Below are 23304 nucleotides of genomic sequence, written 5' to 3' on the forward strand. Positions count from 1 at the left end.
CGAGCCATTGGCGGCGGCGGCGGCGGAGGCGGGACGGCCGCGGGAGCGGGGCTCAGCTCGGCGGGGCTGGGCTGGGCTCGGCGCGGCTCTGCGCGGTGCGGCTGCAGCGGCGGCGGCGGTCCCCCAGCTCCGCGGCCGCTCCGCGCTCCCCCTCCCTTCCCCTTCGCCTCCATGGCCACCAAAATCGACAAGGAGGCGTGCAGGGAGGCGTACAACCTCGTCAGGGACGATGCCACCGAGGTGAACTGGTAGGTGGTCCCCCCCGGCGTCCCCCCGGACAGGCACCGATGCGCTGCGATTCCTCGTCTTCCCTCCCTGCTCCCCAAAGGGTGACTTTTACAGACCTCTTCCCCTTCTCCTCTCCCCTTCTTCCTAAAGGATGGAGATTTTTTACAGTATATTCTTCCCCATCTCCTCTTTTCCCTTCTTAAAGGCTGACTGTTAAATGTATTATTGGCCTTCCCTTCCCCCATTCCAAAGGGAGACTTTTAAATGTGCTATTCCCCTTCCCTTTTCCCCTGTCCCAAAAGGTGACTTTTAACTGTGTTATTCCCCTTCTCTTTTCCCTTCCCAAAGGGTGACGTTTAAGTACAACGGCTCTACAATCGTCCCTGGAGACCAAGGGGTAGACTATGAGACCTTTAAAAGGAAGTGCACAGGTAAGCTCCCTATCCACTGCTTTGGCCATGACCGCCCTTCGCGCTGCCCCGTGCAAGGCGGGGAAAGGATGGGAGAAAACTTGGGCAAACTGGGATTAGTGCTGCTGCTTCCCCGTGCCTGCCCTGTCCTGTGGGATCGGGTTTCCCCACAGAGTGCAACTCCCTCAAGTCCATAGTCCAGCCGGTCCTTTGTCTCACCCTTAGACTTAAGGTCCTTTGGGCTTTTTTTCCCCCCCCTCTTTGCACCAATGTTTCATTGCTTCTTGGTTATAAACAAGATAAAACACTCGATAAGCAACAGTCTCCGTGTTTGACACTGCAGTTTCAGAGCAAAAACGACTCAGTTTTCGTGGCTATAAAGATGCTGTCATACAGATCATTGGGATTGAAATTCTTCCGAAATTCTTCCGGAATTCATAGCGCTGAAGTAACTGCAGTTAAAAGGCTTGCTCGGATTTTCTGAGACGGTGAAACCTGAGGAGAGGGTGGGTATTGCAAAGATCGGCTCGAACAATACAGCCCTGAAAACAATCGTAGATGTGGCGTTGCACAACCGCAACTGTTGCGGCTCCAGGTTTAAACGTGGCAGTTGATTGTTGAACTGTTGGTCGTAGAACACTAAGGGGAGGAACAAAGCCCGGGGAAAATGAAAGTAGATAAATATTTAATTTCATCTGATCGTGACATTTGATGAGTTTCACGAAAGCAGGTTTTGATTTTTATCTCAAACTTCCTCCTGTCTTGGCTGCTATTTAACAATGACACCGAGTGATGTGAGATATGAAGTGTTTGTAACTAGTACTGAGCTATAGCAAAGCCTTCTTCACTCACCTAGTTACTCTACAATCAAGTATTGCGGTTAACCTGTATTTCTAGGATGATGTGACTGTGCAGTGAAGGAATTGTGTGTTGAGCACTCTCTGCCTTTCTGGGGACACCATAATCAGTCCCACAGCCATGGAAACACCAGTGCCTGTGCATTGGTCCCAGGGCTTGGCTGTGCTTTATTGAGCTGAAGGGGAGAACTTCCCGGACCTTAACTGAGGGCGGGACTCGTCTGATCAGTCAATAAATATTATAGGAAAAAGTACACTTTAGTCCTTGGAAAGCAGCCATGAATCAAGAGAGTTTAGACTGCTCTGCTATGACCTTGGCAGTGGGGTCTTCCTGGGATTAATACAGCCACTCCATTCCAGCTGTTCTGGAGAGATTTGCACGGAAAACTCTCAAAACTGAGATAAATCCTGTTGTAGTTGATGTCAGAGGAGCTGATACCCTGCAATGCAGGAAATCCTTCCCACTCAACCCTTCTTCATGGGCAGCAGAAGGGAAAAAGCAATTACCTGGCACATGGGGAAGCCCAGGGCTCAGCACTTTGGAAGTTCATGCCAATGATTAGTATTTTTCTTGGGAAGTCAATGACTTCAGTATCTGAGCCCCATGTTCTCTGTCCCCTCTCGGGGCCAACATAACTGAGCATCTCCAGCATCTCCAGACACCTGAGGCTTGCAGAGGAGCCTTCCCCACGTGTTCTTTCTTCCTGCCTTTACAAAGTCCATGTCTTTCCTTTGTCTGAGTTGATTTTTAACATTTTGTCTGGATGGCACCCTCTCAAGAACTTCCTCTCCTCCCTTCTCTAGCCAAGAGAATCCGTTCAGTGAGTGGCTGAGCAGGCAGAGGGGCTTTGGCAGAGCACAGGCACCACTTGGGCTGGGGGGATGACAACTAATGGAGGCACATGTTGCACTTGGGAGTTTGGCCAGTTTTGTGTTCTTGCCATGCCTGGCATGTGCCAAACCTGTATTTATAAACAGGGCATTCAAACAGACAGAGCTTAAGGAAATCTTGTTTTACACCAGCAAAGTGCCAAACTGGCCCCAACACCGAGGCCTTTTTACAGAAAAATAAAGGAAGTTCTGTATATTTTATAAATAAGCATGGTAAGGGAAGAGGCACTGTGGGGTAGGCTGTGGCCTATTGTTTGCCTTCAATGGGGAGCTGTTCCATTTCTCCCTTTCCCTATTCCTTCCTTCCCTCTCCCTTGGCATGCAGCTGGAGGGCTGTTCCTTGGCAGACCAGGGCCAAGGGGTTGTCCTCAGACCTAACTCTGGAGCTCAGCTGTTGGAGGCTTAAGGAGTGAGGCAAATTCAGGTACCCGGTCCTTGCCTGAGAGCTGGAAAGGCTCTTCCTCCACCCACAAATTATGGTGCAGCAGTTGGGGAAGGAGGAGATGGAAGTTTTGGAGCCTCCATCTGTGCAGCAAACCTTCACCTGGCCTGCTAGACAGAGTCAGAAATCAAGCCTTGTGCCAGCAGTGAAGTCGCAGCTTTCCTTCCTTTCTGGAAGAAAGGGGCCAAAGGTTGCCATGAAGTAGAGCTGGTTGGAATATTTCTACTGAAACAAAGTCAGTAGAGAAGAGTAGGAATGGATGGGAAGAGCTGCTAAATATTATTCCTTCCTATTGCTACGTCTCTTCCCTCCTGGTCTCTTACATTTTGCTGGAGGGGAGAAAAGCGGCTATCAAAGCAAACAGCTTCAGAAAACGTGATTAAAGGATCAAAACAACTGTTATCAGAATAAACTTTCCTGTTTTATGAAAAACACTGCCCTGAAAGCCACAATGTGCTGCAGCTGCCTGTGGTAGAAGCTGAGCATAATTTGGTGGTTGAAGGTGGGAGCTGGAGCTGGGATTGAAAACCTCAGTGTGCAAAGAGTCACCGTCAGAGCTCGCTCTGTTCTACTTTCTGCACCAGCTACTTCGGTGTCGTTCTGAGCTGCAAACATCTGAGTTCCCTGCTTTCTTTAATAACCATTCCCATTAAAAGCACCTTCGTACACACTGCTGCCCTCCAGGGCACTGAATGATGGTGCAGGCGGGGTCAGTGTGTGCTAATTCACGTGGCTCTGAGACCAAGAAGGGCTTTTGTACCACTCTGGTAAACATTTGCCTGTGGTGGATGTCCTGCCTTGTGCAGTGGCAGGGGTGAGGGAGGGCTGGAGAGGGGCTGTTGGTAGCAGGCTTGTATTTTTGCTTTTCCTCTCCCCCATCCATAACCCTTTTCACGCAGACCATGCCCAGCCCGTTGCTGACTCTGCAAACCTCCTCAGGGAACAAGAGCGTTGAGGACAAAGGGAAAAGCAAGAGACGGAAACTGCTTCTTTTAAAGGAAGTAGCAGTTCAAAGAGGCCGTGTTAGGGACCAGCCCTGCACACCTCCAGCCCTGCACACCTCCAGCCCTGCACACCTCCAGCCATGCTCTGTGGCTGCTGTTGGAGGAACACACAGAGAGGTGCTGAGCTCCTGGGGTGGTGAGGCCCATGCCCTGACCCAGGAACTGCTGCTGCACCCGGCGTGCCTGCTGCGGGTTTCATTGTTCCCCTGCTCTACTCTCAGATAGGTGTTGCACATCAGACCTACGCGTCACATATCCTAGGGTGGAGGCTTTTTCTTTCTAAACTCTTTACTGAGCTTTGTGTTCTAGCAGAGAAGTTTAACAAACTGCATGGTCAAATGACCACCCTTTTCCCATCCTCCTCTTTGGGGACAGTAGTAGAGCCCCTCTTAAAGGAAGGAAAACTGGAAAGAAAATCTTCTTCAGTGCCCTTTTGTTCAGGGTCCCAGGGCGATGCTGAGCTCTGGACTCAGTAGCTGTCGTGCTGTTGCTGTCAAGGCCTGTGTCAGTCACGACACAACTCAAACACTGGCTGGGGGAAGTAGACTCTGCTTTAGTGTCAGGCAGTGTCTCCTCTGTCCTCCAAAGACCACCCCCAGATGTGTGCACACCTCTCCTCCAGTCTAGCCCAAAGTGAAGTCCAGGAGGTTGGTTTAACCCCCTGGCACATCTTGCTATGAGTAGGAGGTGGCTGCTGGTGGCTCTTCGTCTTGCAGTCCTGACTAATGACCGACCTATGTGACTGTGTCTGTCTGATCCAGAGTCTGGAGATAAAAGTTGAGGACATTCATTGTGTCAGCGTTATTAAAATCAGTGCAGACACCTCCTGTGTCTTGTGGCTAAGGACTGTTTCAGTTGGGCTTAACAGCACAGATTACCTCTGCATTAAACAAAGACTTAATTCAAGGCTTCTGAGCCATTTTACTTCCCAGTTACAGCTCTTGCCTCTGCAGATGGCGTGGGTCCAGACACAGCATTAATTTGGTGGTTAGTGGTACGTGCCATCAGTACACTCTGAAAAAAAAAAACCAGAGCTGAGCTGGTGGATTTGAAGCCAGAAACACAGATAAGAGTTGAAGGTTACTGTAGGGAAGGATGTGAAGGTTTAGTGTTGTTGTTTTCAATTTCAAAGTCTTATAACCCGGCTGGTGATGCTGTTGCTGAGGAGAGTAGAATGACTTAAGAACTGAAATGACATCCTGTGAAACTTGTGAGTGTGTCAGTAGTACCTGAGTGCCCTGGACAGTTGCTTCAGTGCCTCTATTAGGAAGCAGCAGAGCTTCGTCTCTGCCTGTGGTTTACTTTCATTTTTTTTTTGAGTGTGTGTTCTGCCATTAAGCAACAGAGAGGTTGGAAGACTTTACTTCCCCCCCCACCCCCCATCCCATGCCATATGTGAACAGCTGTTTTCAATGCATCCCTGACAAAAGGAATAATGAGCCTTTTATTTGGAAAGCCCCAGTCCAGATAAATAATTGCAATGACAGCATGAAATGGGATAGTTATTCATGTGTCTGAAAAGATCAGGCCAAAACCTCACTGTGCATTCAGCAGGAGGAAGAACTGAAAATCTTTGGTCTGAAATAAATACCCTGTAAAATCATTCGGGGTTGACATAAAATATTAGGAAATAGAAATAGAATCAGCTCCTAATACAAGTTCTTTTAGGCTTAGATCAACTGTCCCATAAAGCTTGGCCTGCATGTAAAAATTTAGGAGCTAAGAGCTGGGAGATCACCAAGGTTCTGTTGGCACCTGTGGTTGTAGGAAAGATTTGTAAAAACACACGAGGACATATAATGAGATAGGTGCTTATCTGCATTTGGCTGCATCTTAAGTTGCTAAAATGGGCCTTGTAAATCAGTGTCCTACTGCTTTTGGTTTTCCTCTTTAATGTTCATCTCTCCTGCTTTCCCTTAATGGCTATTTATGGGAATTTCATGCTGTGGCTGCAGCCCTCCCCTGCCCCTGTGCCCTCCCTGCCCTTGGCAGGGCCACAGTGATCTCCTGGCTGCCACAGCTGACACTGTCCCTTGCTCATGGACAGCAGGTGGTTTTAGGGAATATTCTCATTGGTTTCTGTGGGAGTAACTCCTCAGGTCGAGTTCTGCACTGAGACAGTAACTCTCTGCATTCAGTTTGCTGATTCTTCATTAAAATGGCATCGCTGTGGGTCTGCCTTTGCCATCCTGCTGGGATGGGAGCAGGTGAAGAAGAGGGTGGCCAACAAACACAACCATTCCTTCCTTCAGGGAAGGAGAACAAAGATGAGCTGGATCTCCTGTTTGCTCCCACTCTGCCCTCCCAGGTCAGGACAGAGAGACAACAGGGCCACTGTCACTGGGGTAGCAGCAACTCTTTGTGATAAAATGCTGCTGGTGGCTTCACTGAGCCAGAGAACACCAGACAAGTCAGTGTGGGGTCATCCTCCCCTGCATTTGTGTCCCTGTACTCACGTCAGCCACCCTGAGTTCCGTGGAGAAGGTTTGGAGCCACAGGCACAGCAAGCCCTGTGATTGTGGTCCTGAGGTCAAACACGTCAGATGAGTTAATGAACATGTCATCCTGGAGCAAGGCAGCACTGCAGGAGATATATGGGCTTCAGCACAGGGTTTAAGAGGGAAAAAAACCAGTGTAGTAAGAGGTAGGGAAGTTTTCTGTCTGCACTTGTAGCCACGGGGCTACAGGGGGGACTGAAGAGGTGGAAAATTGACTAAGGAATCTAAAATGAATCCAGTTGAAACAAACAAAATAAACCCTCATGAATCCTCATGCCATCAGTCATTCATTGTTGGACAGAACACAGAAGCAGATCATTCCATCACCTGCCTTGCTGTATTTGACCTTGATCCAGCAGGCAGGTGAAGCTGGGAGCAGTGGTTTATCCTGGCACATCTCAGACCATTCAGAGCCCTAAGATAAGAACCACAAAGATTTGACAGTGTATTTCTTTCCTGCAGCTATTATCTTTTACTGATGAGTCAGTGCATTTTAATCTAATGGGGAATTTTTCAGTACAGCGGAACCAAAGGGCTTGAGTGGATGGAAAAAAAAGAACACCATCAAGGAAACCTCTGCAGCTTGGCATCAGGCTTTGTTGACAGCCAAGGGCAGCTTAATCAGAATATCTGGAAAATCCTGCCTACTGATAAATAAGGAGTTTGGAGATTAATATCAAGTGATGCTCATTAAGACATTCATTTTGCTCCTCACTGTTTGTAGTGCCCTGTTGCTGTCCAGCCATAGTGAAGGGAGTAGTGGTATTAATGAAAATAACACAGTTCATTTCTGCTCTTTGTAACTTGTGAGATTTTCTCAAATAAATCTGCTATTTCTGTTCTACCCAGATCTGTTATTTGCTTCTCTCTGCACTGAAATTCATGGCTCAGTGACTAGGAAGAGGGTTTCACAGCTCTAGGCAGGATTTCCTCTTTCAGAGGAAATCTACACTCTTCCTCTATAATTTGTTATGCTCTCCCTCACAGCCAACAAATTCCTAAAACCACTGTAAGTGGTTTTGTGTGAGAAAGGGGGTGGTGATGTTTGTGCCTTGAGATTTCTCAGGGAATTGGCCCTGATGGCATTGATGGCTTCCAGCGTGGTGAGGTGATCTGGCAGGGTGGAACTGATTAACTGTGAAAGAGGAAATCTGGGGAGTATGAAAGAACTTGCATTTTGATCCCCTTATCACTCTGAACACGCTTCAGACTAATTGTGAAACTCAACCACTTCTGCTCAGGGATTTCAACCTGCAGTTGGAGAGGCTTATACCCAGGCTGAGCTACTGCTAAAAACCTCTACATCCGTCCCTGATGCCCTTTTAGGAACAGAGACATGTTAATTGCTGAGGGCTCCAATTCACATTCCCTCTCAGCTTCATCTGCAGCTGCTGAAAGGCTCCTCAGCTGCCACAATTCACACACTGGCACATCAAGTTAAAGCATCACATTTTGGTGGTTTGTACCAAATACACTGGACTGAAAGTTGTGGCAGCTGTGGATGCTGTTCTGGTGGGGATACAACCCCCATGGGGACACAGGAGGAGGCAGCACCCAGCTGGGGTGGAACCCTTTGAGCCCCCACAAGTGAATCAGGTCTGAGTAAATTCACCACGATGGTGACTCAGAGCCCCACGTCCAACCCCAGGTGCTCACTAAACTTACTGGGACTGAACATGGTGAAGTAAGAGTTGCTCATACTCACTGAGGAGTAGGTTTTCTAATGGACAAAAGCTGGAATTGCTGGGCTTGGCTCTCTGTGGTGTCATGGATCGAGCTGCTTTCAGGCAGGATGGGAAAGCACTGAAACTCTTCTGAAATCCTGCTGCTTCCACTGAGCTGTGGGCTCATGTCCAACTGAAGTTATGCTGATAAAGTCACAAAATCATAGGATCACAGAACTGTTCAGGTTGGAAGGGGCCTTAAAACTCATCCAGTTCCAACCCCCCTGCCATGGGTAGAAAACATTCCACTATCCCAGGTTGTTCCAATCCTCGTCTAGCCTGGCCTTGAATACTTCCAGGGATGGGGCATCCCTGGAACTTCCTTTCTGTGCTGTTAGGAAAAAGCACTGTTTTTTCACATTCACTGTTTTTCCATTATCTTTGTTATAAAGATATAGTCCAGTCTTCAGGCTCTGTCACAGCCTTTGGTGGGAGGGGCAGGGATGAAAACCCCACAGACTCAAGGTGGAAAGCGAGGGGTCCATGGATAGGGCTGTGACACCATCACAGTGTAGTAGGGGCCAGGACTTGATGACATTAAAGTGCCTTCCAGCACTGTGTTCCCACAGGAGCCACAGAACAATTCTGAGCAGAGTGTGGCCTCCTTTACTGTCAGACCTGGAAAGCAAGGCTTTCTCATGGAGCTGTTAATTGTAACGTTAGGGGATTTACTGTCTCACTTCACCTTGGGTATTTCCTGGCTGTCGGTTCATTTATGGTTCTAATCAATCTTGGGAAGAGGATTTACTGGCAGAAACAGGAGTCTCTACGTGCCTTTCTTGTACTCACCAAAAACAGGGTAACTGAGACAGAAGTTTGTTTGCCTGCACTGTGGATACACGTCTCTTTCTCTCCTTCCAAAGATCTATCTGGATTTTTCCTTTGAGTAAGATCTTTCTTTGCCTTTGTTTCAATTTTGAAATCTTCAGAGGAGTTTGTTTTAAACACTGTACTGGCTCACACAGATCCCTACATCCATTTTCCAGTTTTCCTAATATTCCTCTGTCAGTGGCAAAAAAAAAAGGTACAGAGCGAACAAAATAGAGAGATAATAAGTGGATTTTTTCAGATTTATAAAAGTGTTCTCTTTTATCAAGGAGAATTTCTCTTTACTCAGACTTTGGCAAATCAAAGTGTTAAAGAAGCTCTGAAATATGTCAGCTTGCAGAGAATATCCCACTTTTTTTTTTTTATGTTGATTTCTAGCAGCTTATTTTCTGGGGATGAGCAATTATGAGCTGCTTCTCCCCTGTTCCCAGAGCTCCTGGGGCTGTCCTGAGCATTCATGGAGTACACTGTAATGGATCAAGGATGGGATGTTGGCAGTCATTGCTACACCTGGAGCCTGCATTTTCACCTGGCAAATAGTCATTATTTCACCTGGCAAATAGTCAGCAATTCATTATAAAACACTTTGAACTGGTCACAACAAGTGCAACCAGGATTAACATGATTCTTCTCAAACAGCACACGTTTGTTCTTCTGTTCTGAGTCATCTCATTTAAAAGGCCTTGAGTGACCTCTAACAGATGAAGAAGCCACGATTAGGTATATTCCATGATTGCACAACTGCCCATCTGCTCAGCTTTCTGCCCAATCCTGGTGGAAGGCTCCAGATCACCACATGGCACCGAGGCTGGAGATGTGAAGGGATGGTATCACACACTTCTGAAGTGCCCAGCTGCCCCTGTTGATGGGTCACCCTGCAACGGAGGAGGGAACTCCTGGAGATGAGAGTTGACAAGGTTTTGACACAAAGGCCAGGCTAAATAACTCCATGATACAGCATAAACCATCTGTGAAACAAAGACAAGGACAGTTCTAAAATCCAATACTTTTCTCTCCAGGGCTTTGGGAGAAGTAGAAAAACAACCTGGAAAAGTAATTGCAGAATTTTTCTTTTGCTCCTTCTTCTTCTTCCCTCCTTCTTTTAAACTGATACTAGAAGTGAGCCAGAAATGTTTGCTGAATGGAAGGAGGGGAAAGAATCAGATTTGCACAATAGGCAGTTTCTGGGTAATGTTATAAAATGTGATCCTAATCCTGCAATCTTGTAAGAAACAGACACTGGGAAATGACTTTCTTCCCTTCTTGACCAGTGACCTGCGTATGAATGATCTGTCTGAATGTGGAACTGGGGTTAGCTCTGTGTTCTTGACCTGTCTGCTGACTGTATTTTAGCCATTTCCAGACTCACTAGCAGCAAAATAATCTGATGTGAGGTGTCCAGCACAGCCAATTTCCTCCCAGTAACTCAGAGCAGCCCAGGAAAAGGCAGGCTTAATTCAGGCAAAGCACACCTTGGAAGCAAAGGCCCTATCAGCAGAGCCCCCTGTTAACCCCAAATGCTGGCACTGTAACACGGGATCAGTGCCTTGCCTTGGTCTTTGAGAGCAACAGTCTCACCCCAGGAAGTGGCAAGGCAGGGGTGTTTTTGGGTTTAACCATTTTATCCCTTTTTTCCCTGCAGATGATGTCCGATTGTTTGGCTTTGTCCGATTCACCACCGGCGATGCCATGAGCAAGCGAGTCAAGTTTGCCCTCATCACCTGGATTGGAGAGGATGTCAGTGGCCTGCAGAGAGCCAAAACTGGGACTGACAAGACTCTGGTCAAAGAAGTAGTACAGGTAACTTCATCCTTCTGCTTCCAGCCGCCCGCTCTCTTGTTGCTGTCGGCTGTACAAACACCAGCAGGAGGGGAGAGAGGAGGAAGGACTGGATCATCCTTCAACTTAGTAGTTAATCCTTTAAAAAGAAGACAGTTTTCTATTGCCTGTCTTCCTACTAGGAAGGCTTAACATCTGCCCTTTGAGCGCTCAGGCATAAAGAAGCACCTTTGAGCTTAAGGCAGCCTTAACTATTCCACGAGGAGGGAATATGTGCACTCCCCTCCTTGTCACCAGTAAGATGTTTCACATCTCCTTCCTTGATATGGAAATGATATAATATTGAATGACAGAGAGCAATATTAAGTTAAGAAGGTAAAATTAAACAGGAAAACCCACACCCTTGTTTAAACTTCTCTGGAGGCCTTTTGTCTCTGCACAGTGAATTCATGGACCTAATCAACCAAAGTCTGAAGTCCCTATCAGTGCCAATTAACTAATGGCTCTTTAATAGCTAACTAGGTTTGAATAGTCTTCTGTTTGGCTTTGGGTGTAGCAGGGAAAAGAGAAATGTGCTCAATCCAAGTGAGTGAGAACAAGCAACAGCCAGGGGAGAAGTGACTTGTGGAAAAGGCTGCACAGAACCCTTGCTGAAACACTGACTGTAATGGAGGAGATGCTCATGTTTAACATGTTTTCTCTGAAGAAGTATTTAAAGCAAGATTAGCTCTTTAAACTAAACACAGAGCCAGTTCGCCCGTGCCTGAGAAATGATCTTGCTTATGCACTTGGAGAATGGGCTGATGATTAAATTAATCTCCCCCGATAACTGAGCTCTTGCCTATGTAAAGAAATCTCCCAATCGAACACTGAAGGGTGAGAATGAAGTCTCCCTCAAATTTTGGTGGTTTATGTGATCCAGAAGATTATATTTAGATAAGAAGCATGAAGAATGTAATACACTCCTGTCCTTCCAGGAGATAAGCACTGGTGCTAAATGTTTCAGAATGACAATGACGGAGAGGGGTCCAATCTGAAAAGAAACTTCCAGAATGACACCTGAGAGATAGGAAGGCAAGTCTCTGTTCATGGGAAGCAGCTGAAACAGTGTAATTGTAGCTGAAGATGAAATTATAGAGTACTAATGAATGACTCTTATATGAGTCACTAAGCCCAAGATTTTTTAAAAAATCTGTTTAGACAATGTATTCCTGTTGAGTTGAATTGCATTCCTGAGCTCTGTGCTAAGATCTGTCCCTCAGGTCTGTTACATATAATTTGCAATTTCATTTGTTTCATCTTTGATTAGTAGTCTGTACGAGTTAATAATCTGGTGGAACATTACCCACTCTTGGCTGTTCCTTAAAAGCTTTCATATTCCAATTAGTCTGTACTAAAAAATACGAAAACAATACAGCTGGTGCTTAATACACTTCTACTGAGCAACCTTGTCCATAACCCACTGCAAAGCTCTGCTGAATGTCATGGCAATGGTGATCTCCTGGCCAGAAGAAATTATCTTGACAACTGTTTTGAACAGTTCTACATGTGCAACTGAATCCCTCTGAGTAGAGGGGGATAAAAGCAGAACTGTTTTCTTCTTTTTATGCATGTGACCTTGCAGATTGCCAAAATAAAAAAAAAAAGGACAAAAAAGTCCAACTGAAATTTAGTGGAGGGAATTTCTCCCAGAGCTATTTCACTCTTACTCATTCTCTTGACCTTCAGGTACATTCTCAGTCTTCTGATTTTTACAGGGGTTATTTGAGATGTGAGTTATTCATAGAAAAATGCAGTTGTTTTTTTGCTGTAATGATAAAGTACAAATCTGAGTCAGTGCTGGTTCATCATTTGGAATAAGTAGTGCCCTAAAGTGGGAATCTTTTCTTAACAAACCCTGAGGGGAGTGTGGGCTGTTGCTGCAGCCTGACTGCCTGCAGGACCCCCAGGGGCACTCACCCTGTGTGCCAGGCCCTCCTTCCAAAGGAGGGTGGCACAAGGAAGCTTTTTGTACAGCCTTGGTTTTGTGATCCACAGAAGGGATAGGCTGGGACTCCAGAACAACAGCTCTTCATTCTGGGAAGCCCTCAGTGAAACCTGAAGGGCTCTCACTGTCTTGTGATATTTGCCAAAGCAACTGTGGGTCTTTACTTAGGATGAGCTATGGCTGAGCTTTTCTCAGAGCTGAGCAAACACCAATAAACGTTGCTCTTTACCAAGACACTCAAAGTGAAAGACAGCCAGTGCAAGCACCGCCTGCGAGCACAACCCACGGCAGCCCACCACGGTGCCTCTGCAGGATAAAGAGTGTTCACACATGGGGATTATTAACAGCCTCCCAGAAGCACCTGCCACACGGAAAACACTAGGGATATTAAGTGGTGAAGAGTAGATTATGGGCTTCTGAACAAAAGGATGAACTATCACAAAGCAGGGAGAGGAGCTGGGCTGCCCTCGCCTTTGTGTTCCTCCCTTGGAAGGGGGAGCAGCTGCTGGAAAATCTATAGGGATGTGGCTTAGGAAGCAGTGCTGATAGCAAGTGCAGGAGGTTGCCAGAAAATCTCTCAGGAAGAAAGGACAATTGATTTTTAGCTGTAATAACTGCAAAATTACAGGGATGTATCTCATCTGGTGCAAATAGCCCTAGTTCTGATCTGTACTAGTTGAGAATCAGCTCTTCTGGTTTATTTGGACCTATCCTTATTCCCTCTTCAATGTTATTGGAAAATGGGGTTTGTGTTTATTGTATTTCTTTTGGATTGTAGAAAATGCATTTAAGGAACATTCAAAAGTTTGTTTGTTTGTTTGTTTGTTTGTTTTTTTAACACAGCCATTTATTTTCCAGTCCTTTCTTCTTTAACTCAGCTGGAAATCTTGGATCAAGCCTGCAACCTAGTCCAAGTAGTTCAGCTGAGAGCAGGTTAGAAGAAAGGCCAGGATGGGGAACAAGTATTTATCTGTATCTTCTTAAGAGTCTAGCTAAGAATTAGTGTGTGGTGACTCTGCTGCTTAAATGGAGACATGGAGTAGGGTGCTGCAGTATTCCATCTTTTTTCCACTGAGCTTCTGTCCAGGCCAAGGACAAACCCAGGGGTGGGGGAAGTTGCACAAAACATCCTGTGCTTTTCGGGCTGTTGCTTAAGATGTTTGGGAGTTAATTCCTGAGGTACAGGCTAAACCTACATCTAGAACGATCTAAACAGCTGAGAGCCTCATGCAACAACAAGTCAGGATGACTTCAACTCCAAGGCTGCATCTGTTTGTCGTCATCAACAACAGTGTGTCTCACCTTGTGCAGGTGTGCACGGAGAGCCACAGCATTTGTGTCCTCTGCACAGCTGCAGTTTGGTCACTGTGACACCAAGGTTGGACCAGCTGCCAGGAGAGACCCCCTCAGTGGAAAGGCTTTGGGCATATTTTCTACTTGGCTAAAAAGATCACCCAAAGCTGGTCTTGAACTCCTGTTTTATGTCCCTGACAGTAAGAATGGTTCTGTCTTTTCGTGCACAAGCTGTGGCTCATTCAACCTTAGCACAAATCCATCCAGGAGACTCTCTGTGCTCTGAGGGCTGTTGTTTTGACCTCTTTTATTCCATGTGGAACAGGTCAGTCAGCTTAAACCCAAAAATCAAGGCTATTGTGAGCTGTTTGACGTGGCTGGGAATGGCAGCCAGCACGAGGTTCAGCTCAGCCATAAAAATTCCTGCAAGGTGAAACCTGACAGTGGTGGGGTTTAAATACAGGAGCATCAAACCTTCCAGTGAAGGCCTCTGCTTATTTTGAGGAGAAGCAGAGGGATGATGTTCTTTGAGCAAGGACAAGCCCAGGCACAGGGATTGTGGGGCTGGGAGTGGCACCCAGAGCTGAAGTGGCACGGTTTGGATGTAAACGTCTGAGAACTGAAAACAGGACTTGGTTTCCTCTGAGTGAACTTCCTCTCTGTGAACTTGTTGCCCTTCACGACTGCATTTCCTACCAGGACATTTTAACCCTTCCTTAGGCAACGTTGAGGTCTTTCTCCTGACAGGACTGAATTCCTGTCCTGAAGGGCTGTCTCAGCAAAGGGACTGCCCAACCTCTGCCAGTTTGTCTCATTTTCCATGGATTTTGACTCTTCTCTGTTTTCATCAGCATTCCTTCCCCCACAAAGTCATATGCTCTGTTATTTGCCTAAATGATATTCAGGGTAAAACAGCTCTGTTTCTGTGAGCAAATATTCGTGGCATTTTATTCATTATTATTTTTGGTGAGGAATTTGCCTGGTTTTCATGATGTCAACAAAGTCTACTGAGTTCCTGGTTTGGAGCTCATGGCCAGATCTTTTTTTGCTCACCTTTCCCTTGTCCTCTGGATTCCTCACTGCTGGTACCTCAAGAGGGTGAACCCACTTATGGGGTCACTGTCCCTGGTCTTGGGGCAGATACAACACAGAGAACTCCACATGTGTGCTTTAGGTTTCTCATGTCAGTACAGAGGCCTAACAAAAGGTGGTTTCATAGGTTTGTTAGAGGCAGTCAGGAAATCAAACTCACAGGGTAACAGCTACATCACGGTGGCTTTGAGAGTCTTTCTCACGAGGGTGAGTGAGATCCTGCTGAGAAGGCAAACCAAATTCCCCTTTTTGATTGTTTTTCCTAGTCTGATTTACTGTAATGACCATACCAAATGGATATGGATTTGCACAGAACTACCCATTTGAGTCTAGGGAAGGTTACTTTTAAAGTAACTTTTTCAGGCCAGAATCAGCAGCTTCTCATCACCCTACATCTGACACACAGCCCTGTGACTTTTCCAGTGGGATGCAGCACAGACAGGGAGAATTTGCAGATCAGCTGAAATGTAGTTCCCATTGCTGAGAGATGTGTTTGCCAGAAGTTTGGGCTGGCTTCTCCCAGTGGCTGGAACTGGTCCATGTGAAAATTGGCAGGGAGTAAATGTGAAGAGAGGGTTTTTAGTGGTAGCTTGGAGTCTGAGAGATGAGTGCAGGACCAGCTCTGGTGCAGCCAGAGCAGTGTGGGGCAGTGGTTCTGTGCTGCTGCAGGTGCTTGGCACTTCACAACACTTCTTGTACTCAGAGAAGCCCTGCCAGGACACACCTCTGCTGCAGCCACAGCACATGCCCTTTCTTCCCCAGGACCCCAGGTCTGGGATCACACCAGACTGGGAAAGAAACATGGGACATGCACTGGAAATGCAATGACCAGTGGATGGGACTTGTGATATTAAGCATAGTAGAACTGAGGGTTTTGAACATCAAGCTACAAGCCCTAATATAAATAAAAATGGCAAGAAGCTGCTCTGGCACTACCTGGCACCATCCCCAGCTGCTGAGAACCCAAGTGTCTGTAGATGATAGAAGGATTTTCCTTTTGGCTTCAGGCCTACCCATGCTGGGATTTATAAGAGCCTCTGCAGACCTATTTTGGTACAATATCTGCACCACACAGATTTTCCCTTGGGCACTTTAGGGAAATTTTATGGCCCATATGCTAAACATTCAGAGCTTGGAAGAGGAATGAAATCTACTCCACCTTTTTTCCCCCCCTTAGATTTGGCTGGAAGGGAAGGACTGAGCTTGCTGCACAAATTTCATGCTTCCCAGGGAGAGATTCAGGCTCACTTTTTGCAACCCAGCCTTGCATGGTTGGAGCCCTTTCAGCCTGTAGTGTCTTGTGGAGGTTGGCACAGGGGATTGGATTGCAAAATTGTGACCCTCTGCTACTCAGGCACAAAATGAAGCACATGCCCAGGTGTATTGAAGAACCATGAGTAAACCTTCCTCTGTTCAATGATTTGAGAGGCAAAGCAGAGAGACTGTGGTCACTGCTGTGTTGTGAGAGTGATAAAGATAAATGGCATCATTGTTTTTGTTATCTGTAGGCTGCTGGTGACTGGGGTGAACACAAAGGCAAGAATTCACTGCCAGAGCTTGCCGTGGTTGTAAAAGGCTTGGGGATGGGGGGAGGAGAAGAGAAAAGGAAGTGGAGGATGTTAAATGAAGACACATGTCAGCAAATCAAGGGCCCAAGCATCAGAGTGATGCATTGTGCCTTAGGCAGCTGTAACCTCTGTGGTTCTCCTGAAAGGCATTAGATACTGGTATGATGAGAAAAGAGGGAACAGGGACTTTCCACAGCCCAGTCTCTTAAGGGTGGAAAGAATATCTGGTGGCAGGGCAGCAATGTGGCTGAAGAGGGATCCTGTTGGCATTGCTGTGAGCCACTTGGAGCTGGGATTTCTCCCTGTGCCTTGCAGGAGCTGGTGTGCTGTGATCAGTTATTTGTAATTGCAGATGACAGTCAAATGCCAAATACAGCCCATTGCCTGGCCCAGCCGATATCAGACCCAATTAAATCAGTTGGGAGTAGCTTTACATTCTGGCAGCCTCAGTGGGGACACAAAAGAGTGAACTCTGGATAAAATGGCCCTTGGATGAAAAGTGCTGCTGTTGGTCACGGGTGCCCAATCTCTGGACCTGAGAGCTGCAGTTCCTCCTGTCCCCCTGCCCTGATGGCACAGGAGGTAGGCCCAGCTGCCTCTGAAGTATTCATGTGCCCCCCTTCACCTCAGGATTTGCACCCTGAGCAGAAGCTCAACCCCAGAGAGCTCAGACAGTACATTTAGAGTGATGAGGGAGGCTGTGGCTGGAGAAGGGTCAAGCAGGATATTGAAATCAGAAGTTCCAGGCAGCAAACCCACCAGAGCATCTTCTCCCTTTGGGGCCAGGCCTGGGGAGACACCGTGGTGGGTAAGAGCTGGTGCAAAGAACCAAGGAGGACCCTAACAGAATGGAACAAAGCTAAGAGTTATTAATAGCAGTGACCCAGATTGCACTCTGAGGGTACAAATCTGGCACAAGAGGTGGCCCAGTCAGCTAAGAGGATATTTAAGAGTGGCTAGGAGCAGAACCCATCTGGCCACTGCTAGGGGGAAATTGTTCAATCCTTGCAAGGTGTCTTGGTGGTATTGATGTGAAATCGTGGCTCATACCCACAGATCCTCTCCTAGCAATCATCTGGATAAGTGTTTAGTTGAGAGGACATCTGAGTAATTGTAATTACTTTGTGGCACACATAATTTAGTTTTCCTCTGTTCAGGCAAGAGTGCACTCGCAGTTTGAACTTCACAATCAGCTGCATTCTGCAGAGTGGGCACTGAAGGAAACTCTCCCCTCTTTTATAAAATACACACAGTTTTCATGCAATCCCTCTTGGAAATGATTTTATGGGCCTGCCTCAGTTCCCACTAAAGTCAGGGCAAAGACTCACACTGAACTCAGGCAGTCCTGGATAATCTGGTTAAACCTGGTAGCACATAGAAAAGGAATTGAAAAGGCTCAGCTCCAAACTCATGTAGGTAGCACACCTCAGTGAGCATCAAATTACTGAAAAAATCTTTGGTTTGGTCTTAGTAAGAGCTGAGCTTTGCAGAGATCTCACCCAGGAGAGTTTGGAAGTAGGACACTTTGTGAGCGTGACCAAATCTGATGGTTCGGGCAGTTTGCCTCTCTATTTCCCATCTCAAAAAACAAAACAAAACAAAACAAAACAAAACAAACAAACAAACAAACAAAAAACCACACTTTTTTTTTTTTCTCTAAAAAGCACTGTCTTTCCCATTTTCCCTGAACTCTGCCAAGACACGGAGGAGTGCCTCTAATGTCTGCCTGCCCCCACACCACAAAAGCCCACCACTGAGGCACAGAGCAAATGGCTCTGTGAAGGGGTTGTTATTTCTGGGGACTCTGTGTGGCTGCTGATCAGCCAAGCAGAGCAGAAAAGGCTCCCGAGGCTGCTCTGAGCTTCCTCCCCCCAGCAGCTCTCCAGGAGCAAGGATTTCCTACAGTGTGAAACAGGATCAGCCGCAGCCCGGGAGACTGGCGTGGGGGAGGGAGATGTTTTTCCTCTCCCTGCCATTTCTTCCACCGCATGAAAGAGGTGCTGAGGCTCTTTCAAGCTGAATCCTCCTCCACCCCCTCCTTTACCCGGCTCTGATCCCAAACTGAGACCCCGGAGACGCTGCCAAATAAAGAACTCTCCCATGGTTGAGAGTCTGAAGCCAATTAGAACCCCCCTCCACGGCCGTGCCAGGGCTGTTCCAGTGCCAGGGAGACCCGGACAAGATGAGTGCTGCTCTCTCAGGGCATCGCCTCATTCTCCCAGGCAGACCCCACCACCCTTCTGGGCACTCACTGCCCACGGAGCCAGGCTTTGCAGCTTTCCTGAGGCACTGCAGCAGGGCTGTTGGGATTTTAATTCATATTTTCGGTCGAGTGCAAGGGATGCTTGTGTTTTTTACGCTGTGTAAAGCCCCTGTGGGCTGGGGGAAGGGAGGCTCATGCAGTGTTCTCAGTTGTGGTTAGGAAGGGAAGGAAAAGTCTAAAGCAAGAAGCAAATAGCATGTTTGCTGAAATGTCTGTGCACACACACGGATGCCAGCCTTGCCGTGAAGCAGCAGGGACAGCCCCCTCAAGCGAACAAATCCCTGACTGAGGTGACAAGTGCCCTAAAGGCACAGTGGGATCCCGTTCTGCTCTCAGAAAGGTTTTCTCTGTTCACAGTCTCCCATTCCAGAGCTGCCCGGGGCTTGCCTGGCTCCCAGGAGCTGCAGAGAGCTCTCAGGCAGCGAGACAACTGCCCTGCAGTGCACAAGTGTATTCATAAAGCGTGTCCTCAAAGGTCACTTTGGATCATTAAACCACAGAGCACAGTGGAGCCCTTTAACAACAGCAGCAGCCTGTCTGGTACAGTGTCTTGGGTCTGGCCATGATGTGTGTTGGATGGTTGAGAGGAGGAGGCAGTAAATCTATGGATTTACTTGCTCCTGGTACCATCTCTGTGTTGCTCAATCTTTAATTGAAGCATCCTCCCCTCAGTGGCAGGGTGTGACACCCTGGTGTACTCTGGCATAGCACTGTTCTTTTTTTAGGAGAAGGGGTCCTAAAGAGGGCACAGAGAGGATTAGTGACTTGCCCAAGATTATGCTGAGGGTCAGTGGTGGTTAGGAGGTCAACAATTTTGAGTGTTTTACTTCACATACTGCTCAGGAAACTCAACCTAACCTGGCCTGTGCATTTATCACCTGGCAGAGCTGCTGCACAGGGCAGGATTGGGTCTTGCAGTTGGTGACTCTAGAAGTAGACACATAAATTTTTTCAGGTTAAGTCCTGGCTTTTCCCTTCACCAGTCCCCTGTCTCATCCACAGCTTTCTATTTATCATCCCCTCCACAGGAGATCAGGCCCTGCAGCTCACACAGCCCTGGAAGCTGCATAACCTGTCTTCATTCAGCTCTTTGGACAAATATCTCCCCTTTTTAACAGGCTTTTTCTTTATCTCTTGCAGAACTTTGCCAAAGAATTTGTGATCAGTGACCACAAAGAGCTGGATGAGGATTACATCAAGAATGAGCTGAAGAAAGCAGGGGGGGCTAATTATGATGCACAGACTGAGTAAACACGTGAACCTCCTGGCACCATCACCTGGATCTCAAAAGGGAGGGGAAAGGCACAACAAACTAACACAACTGAGAGATGAGGCAACTGAAATCCCCAGCTTTCTGTGGCTGCACCTAAGAACTCCCTTTTTTGCATACAGTGGACTTTTATTTTCCATTCCGTCTCGTTAAACATCCCTCTCTGGGGTTCTGTTTTTCTTTTTTTCGCACTTTTTTTACTCATAACTCTGTCCATGTTCTTGCATCTGTGGAATTTAGGTTCTGCTTTGGTCCTATTCAGCACTGTGTTTGTAGAGGCTTGCCACTGTGTCCTTCTTCATGTCTGTGGGTTTTAATTGGGCTCAACCTGGTCTCTGAGGGAAGAAAGTTTTGGGGGAGTTCTGAACATCAGTGATTTTAATTTTTAAAAAAATTTGTTCTGACTGATATTCTTGGGAATAATATTTTTTTTTGCTGTTCTAGGCTCAGATCAGCTTGAGTTGACTTCCCTCAAACTTTGATTAAATCATCTAAGCTTGAATGTCCAGCTGAGACATCTAACAGCTTAAACAACAAAGTGAACAAACATACAAATTCTTTGACTCCTAATAATGGGAATAAATTTGCCTTAAACACTGCTTGACAGTTGCTATGCTATGTGCTGCATCTCTATCCCTCCCTCTTAAAAATAAGATCCACCATGATCCGAAAGTGAGGGGTTTGTTGCTTTTTTTTGGAGGTATCATGGCACAGTAAACTGAGGGGCTTAGAAATGTCTGGACACTTGGTCACTATTTTGTGTACGTTGGTCTCTGGGTTTGTATTTGACTTTCCTAATGCTGGGGCTCAGGAGGTGAAACTGGAATACATAGATTTCCTTTTTTAAATGATGTCTGCAAAAATAGCAGCAGCTGAATCCTTCTCTGCCCATGTCCCCCCTGGTTATTTTACAGTTTAACACAACATCCTCGGTTATTTGGGGCCTTTGGCAGTGAACCATCCTGCAGCTGGGACCAAAGGATGGAGCAGGGCAGCTCCATCCCAGTCAGGATGAAACATTCAACATCAGAGGCCCAGAGAGAACCTGGGCACAGTCTGGTACCAAACTGTTTGTTTGGGGGCTTCTTTGTATGGCTTTTTTTCTTTTTTCTTCCATCAAAGGTGACTGTCCCCAGAATTATGTGTTGGGAGAAACTGTGGGGCTTGGGAGTCAGTGCTTATAAACCCATTCCAGAAATAAATGTTTTTCAAGAACACTTCTCAGTGACTCTGTTGTTCTTTCACCTTCCCCGCAACAACAAGCCTATATTTAGGAGGTCTCTTAATCCTTGTTGTAAAGCTTTGAGCTCCTGCAATCTTGGGGCTATTAGGAGAATTAAACACTGGCTTAAATGTAAAATGATCCTGGTGCCTGCAGCCCTTGTCTGCTCATCTGCCCTCCCAGAGGCACAGGTGGTGACCACAGTGCATCTGACACACTTTTCGCTCAGCAGATCTGCATCTAAATTTCCAGCGCCAAAATGCCAAGTGGGAATTGTAATTAGGTCAAAGAGAATTTCACACCCGGAGAAAATAAATGTAGAGAGGTCAGGAACAGATTTGGGAGCAAGAATGACGCTTTCAGGCTGAGGTTTTGCAGCTTCCTGTGTAGGGTTACGTGAGGCATTACAGTTCTGGACTGAACTTAACAAAACTTGCCCTGAAAGAAGGGAAATGGTTATTTTTTTACAGTACTGACAGTAGGGAGAGACATAACTAATGGGAAGGAGCCTTGCAGAGAGCTTGTGATGTTCTGAGGCTTTGCCTTGGTGGTTCAGTGTAACTTTTATTTGACAGCTTGTGGCACAGAGACAACAATCTCAGCCTGGCCATGGAGCCTGGCAGCGCTACTGCAAGAAATTCATCGGCACCAGCTCTGGTGGGGCCTCAAGAAAGAGCTCAGCACAGAGGCAAAACAGCTTTCTCAGCCCTCAGAGCCATCTCAGCAAGACAACTGAAGCACTTGTGCTGCCTTTGGCCAGCTGGCTCCAGGGATGGAGGGAGCAAAGCCATCACCCTGGCCTCTCTGGTTGCTTTGCTATCCTTAGTCAGTTCTTACAACATGGAAGATCTCATATTCCCTCTTTGAACTGCCTCTACTGGGCACGTGGGGTCCCAGTTTGGCTACAGGAATATCGAGCTTGCAGTCACTAGTGCAGCAATTGCATGAACAGTGTTAGATACACATGAGAAAAATGAGGAAGAGAAGGAATTACTGGTTTGTGATAAGACATCAGGATAAATCCTTATGGGGAAAAAGTAGCCTAATGAATGATAGCAATAAGAGAGAATCAGTGGGGTGGTTTTTTTTCCAGCCTCAGTTTTATCTCCTCAGACAGGCTACCTAGTGATACCATCCTGCTGATGACATGAAGAACTTCCTGGGGAGAAAGGGGGATGAGCTGTACAAGAGCACTGCTGCTGGTGTGTCTCTGGCCTCACTGCAGAGCAGTTGGGTCAGCTCTTGGATACCCACTGGGGAGTTCTTGTTTGCACAGTCCTGTTCCTCTGACAACTCTGCAACAGCCAAGTTAATCAAGCCCATGCTTGTCGAACCCTCAGTCAAATAAAAGATTATCTTCATCACAAAGAATGTTCTGGAAACACACTCAGCCCCAAGCCCAGCCCAAGCTGATGAATGCACATCCCAGGGGGCTGCCTAGGAGTGTTTGGGGCAATATGTGCTACAAGAATTCAGTGCTTCCCTCCCTCTGTACTCCTCATTCTGGAGATTACTGGAGGAGGAATCTGAATTAGCCATAAAACGGCTTTGTTTGTAAGATGTTGGTTACAGTTCAGCATTACTGAATGGTCTTAATTTCCTTCGAGAGAGGGACTTTACTGATGTTATGTCAAACCCTTATGTCTGTGATAGGAGCAGCTCAGCTAGTCCATGGACTCCACAAGCCTGGTGTAAGTGCAGCTAAAACTCATCTCTGGGCTCTGCTCCCACTCAGCTGGAAAAGTATTTACCCCACAGTGTTTGCAGGAATTCTCCTCCCGTGCTAATAATCAAGAATGCAAGAAAAAAAAGACAAAAAATGAGCAGAAGATGGACTGGGACAAGAAGAGTAAAAGCATAAGACCAACTATTTGTGGGGCATTTGGGATCTCACACTTGGCATATCTCAACACCACAACACAGACTGGAAGTGGTCTCTGGCAGAGGT

The 23304-nt window shown here is 46.8% G+C and overlaps 2 protein-coding genes across 2 annotated transcripts in view; one reads left to right on the forward strand and one right to left on the reverse strand.

Annotated features, from left to right (window-relative positions):
- The window catches only part of KLHL36 (kelch like family member 36), a 46636-nt gene that overhangs the window by 17947 nt on the left and 5385 nt on the right, over positions 1 to 23304 (reverse strand). The gene's annotated exons all lie outside the window — the stretch shown is intronic.
- On the forward strand, positions 46 to 21351 carry COTL1 (coactosin like F-actin binding protein 1). Its single transcript, XM_050311162.1, has 4 exons — positions 46 to 248; positions 577 to 659; positions 10525 to 10682; positions 20005 to 21351. Exons 1-4 carry the CDS (start codon positions 172 to 174, stop codon positions 20113 to 20115), a joined length of 429 nt encoding a protein of 142 aa, XP_050167119.1. The 5' UTR covers positions 46 to 171; the 3' UTR covers positions 20116 to 21351.

Source organism: Myiozetetes cayanensis, unplaced genomic scaffold (genome assembly GCF_022539395.1).
Source record: "Myiozetetes cayanensis isolate MyiCay16 unplaced genomic scaffold, myiCay2020 scf16, whole genome shotgun sequence".
NCBI classification, from domain to species: domain Eukaryota; kingdom Metazoa; phylum Chordata; class Aves; order Passeriformes; family Tyrannidae; genus Myiozetetes; species Myiozetetes cayanensis.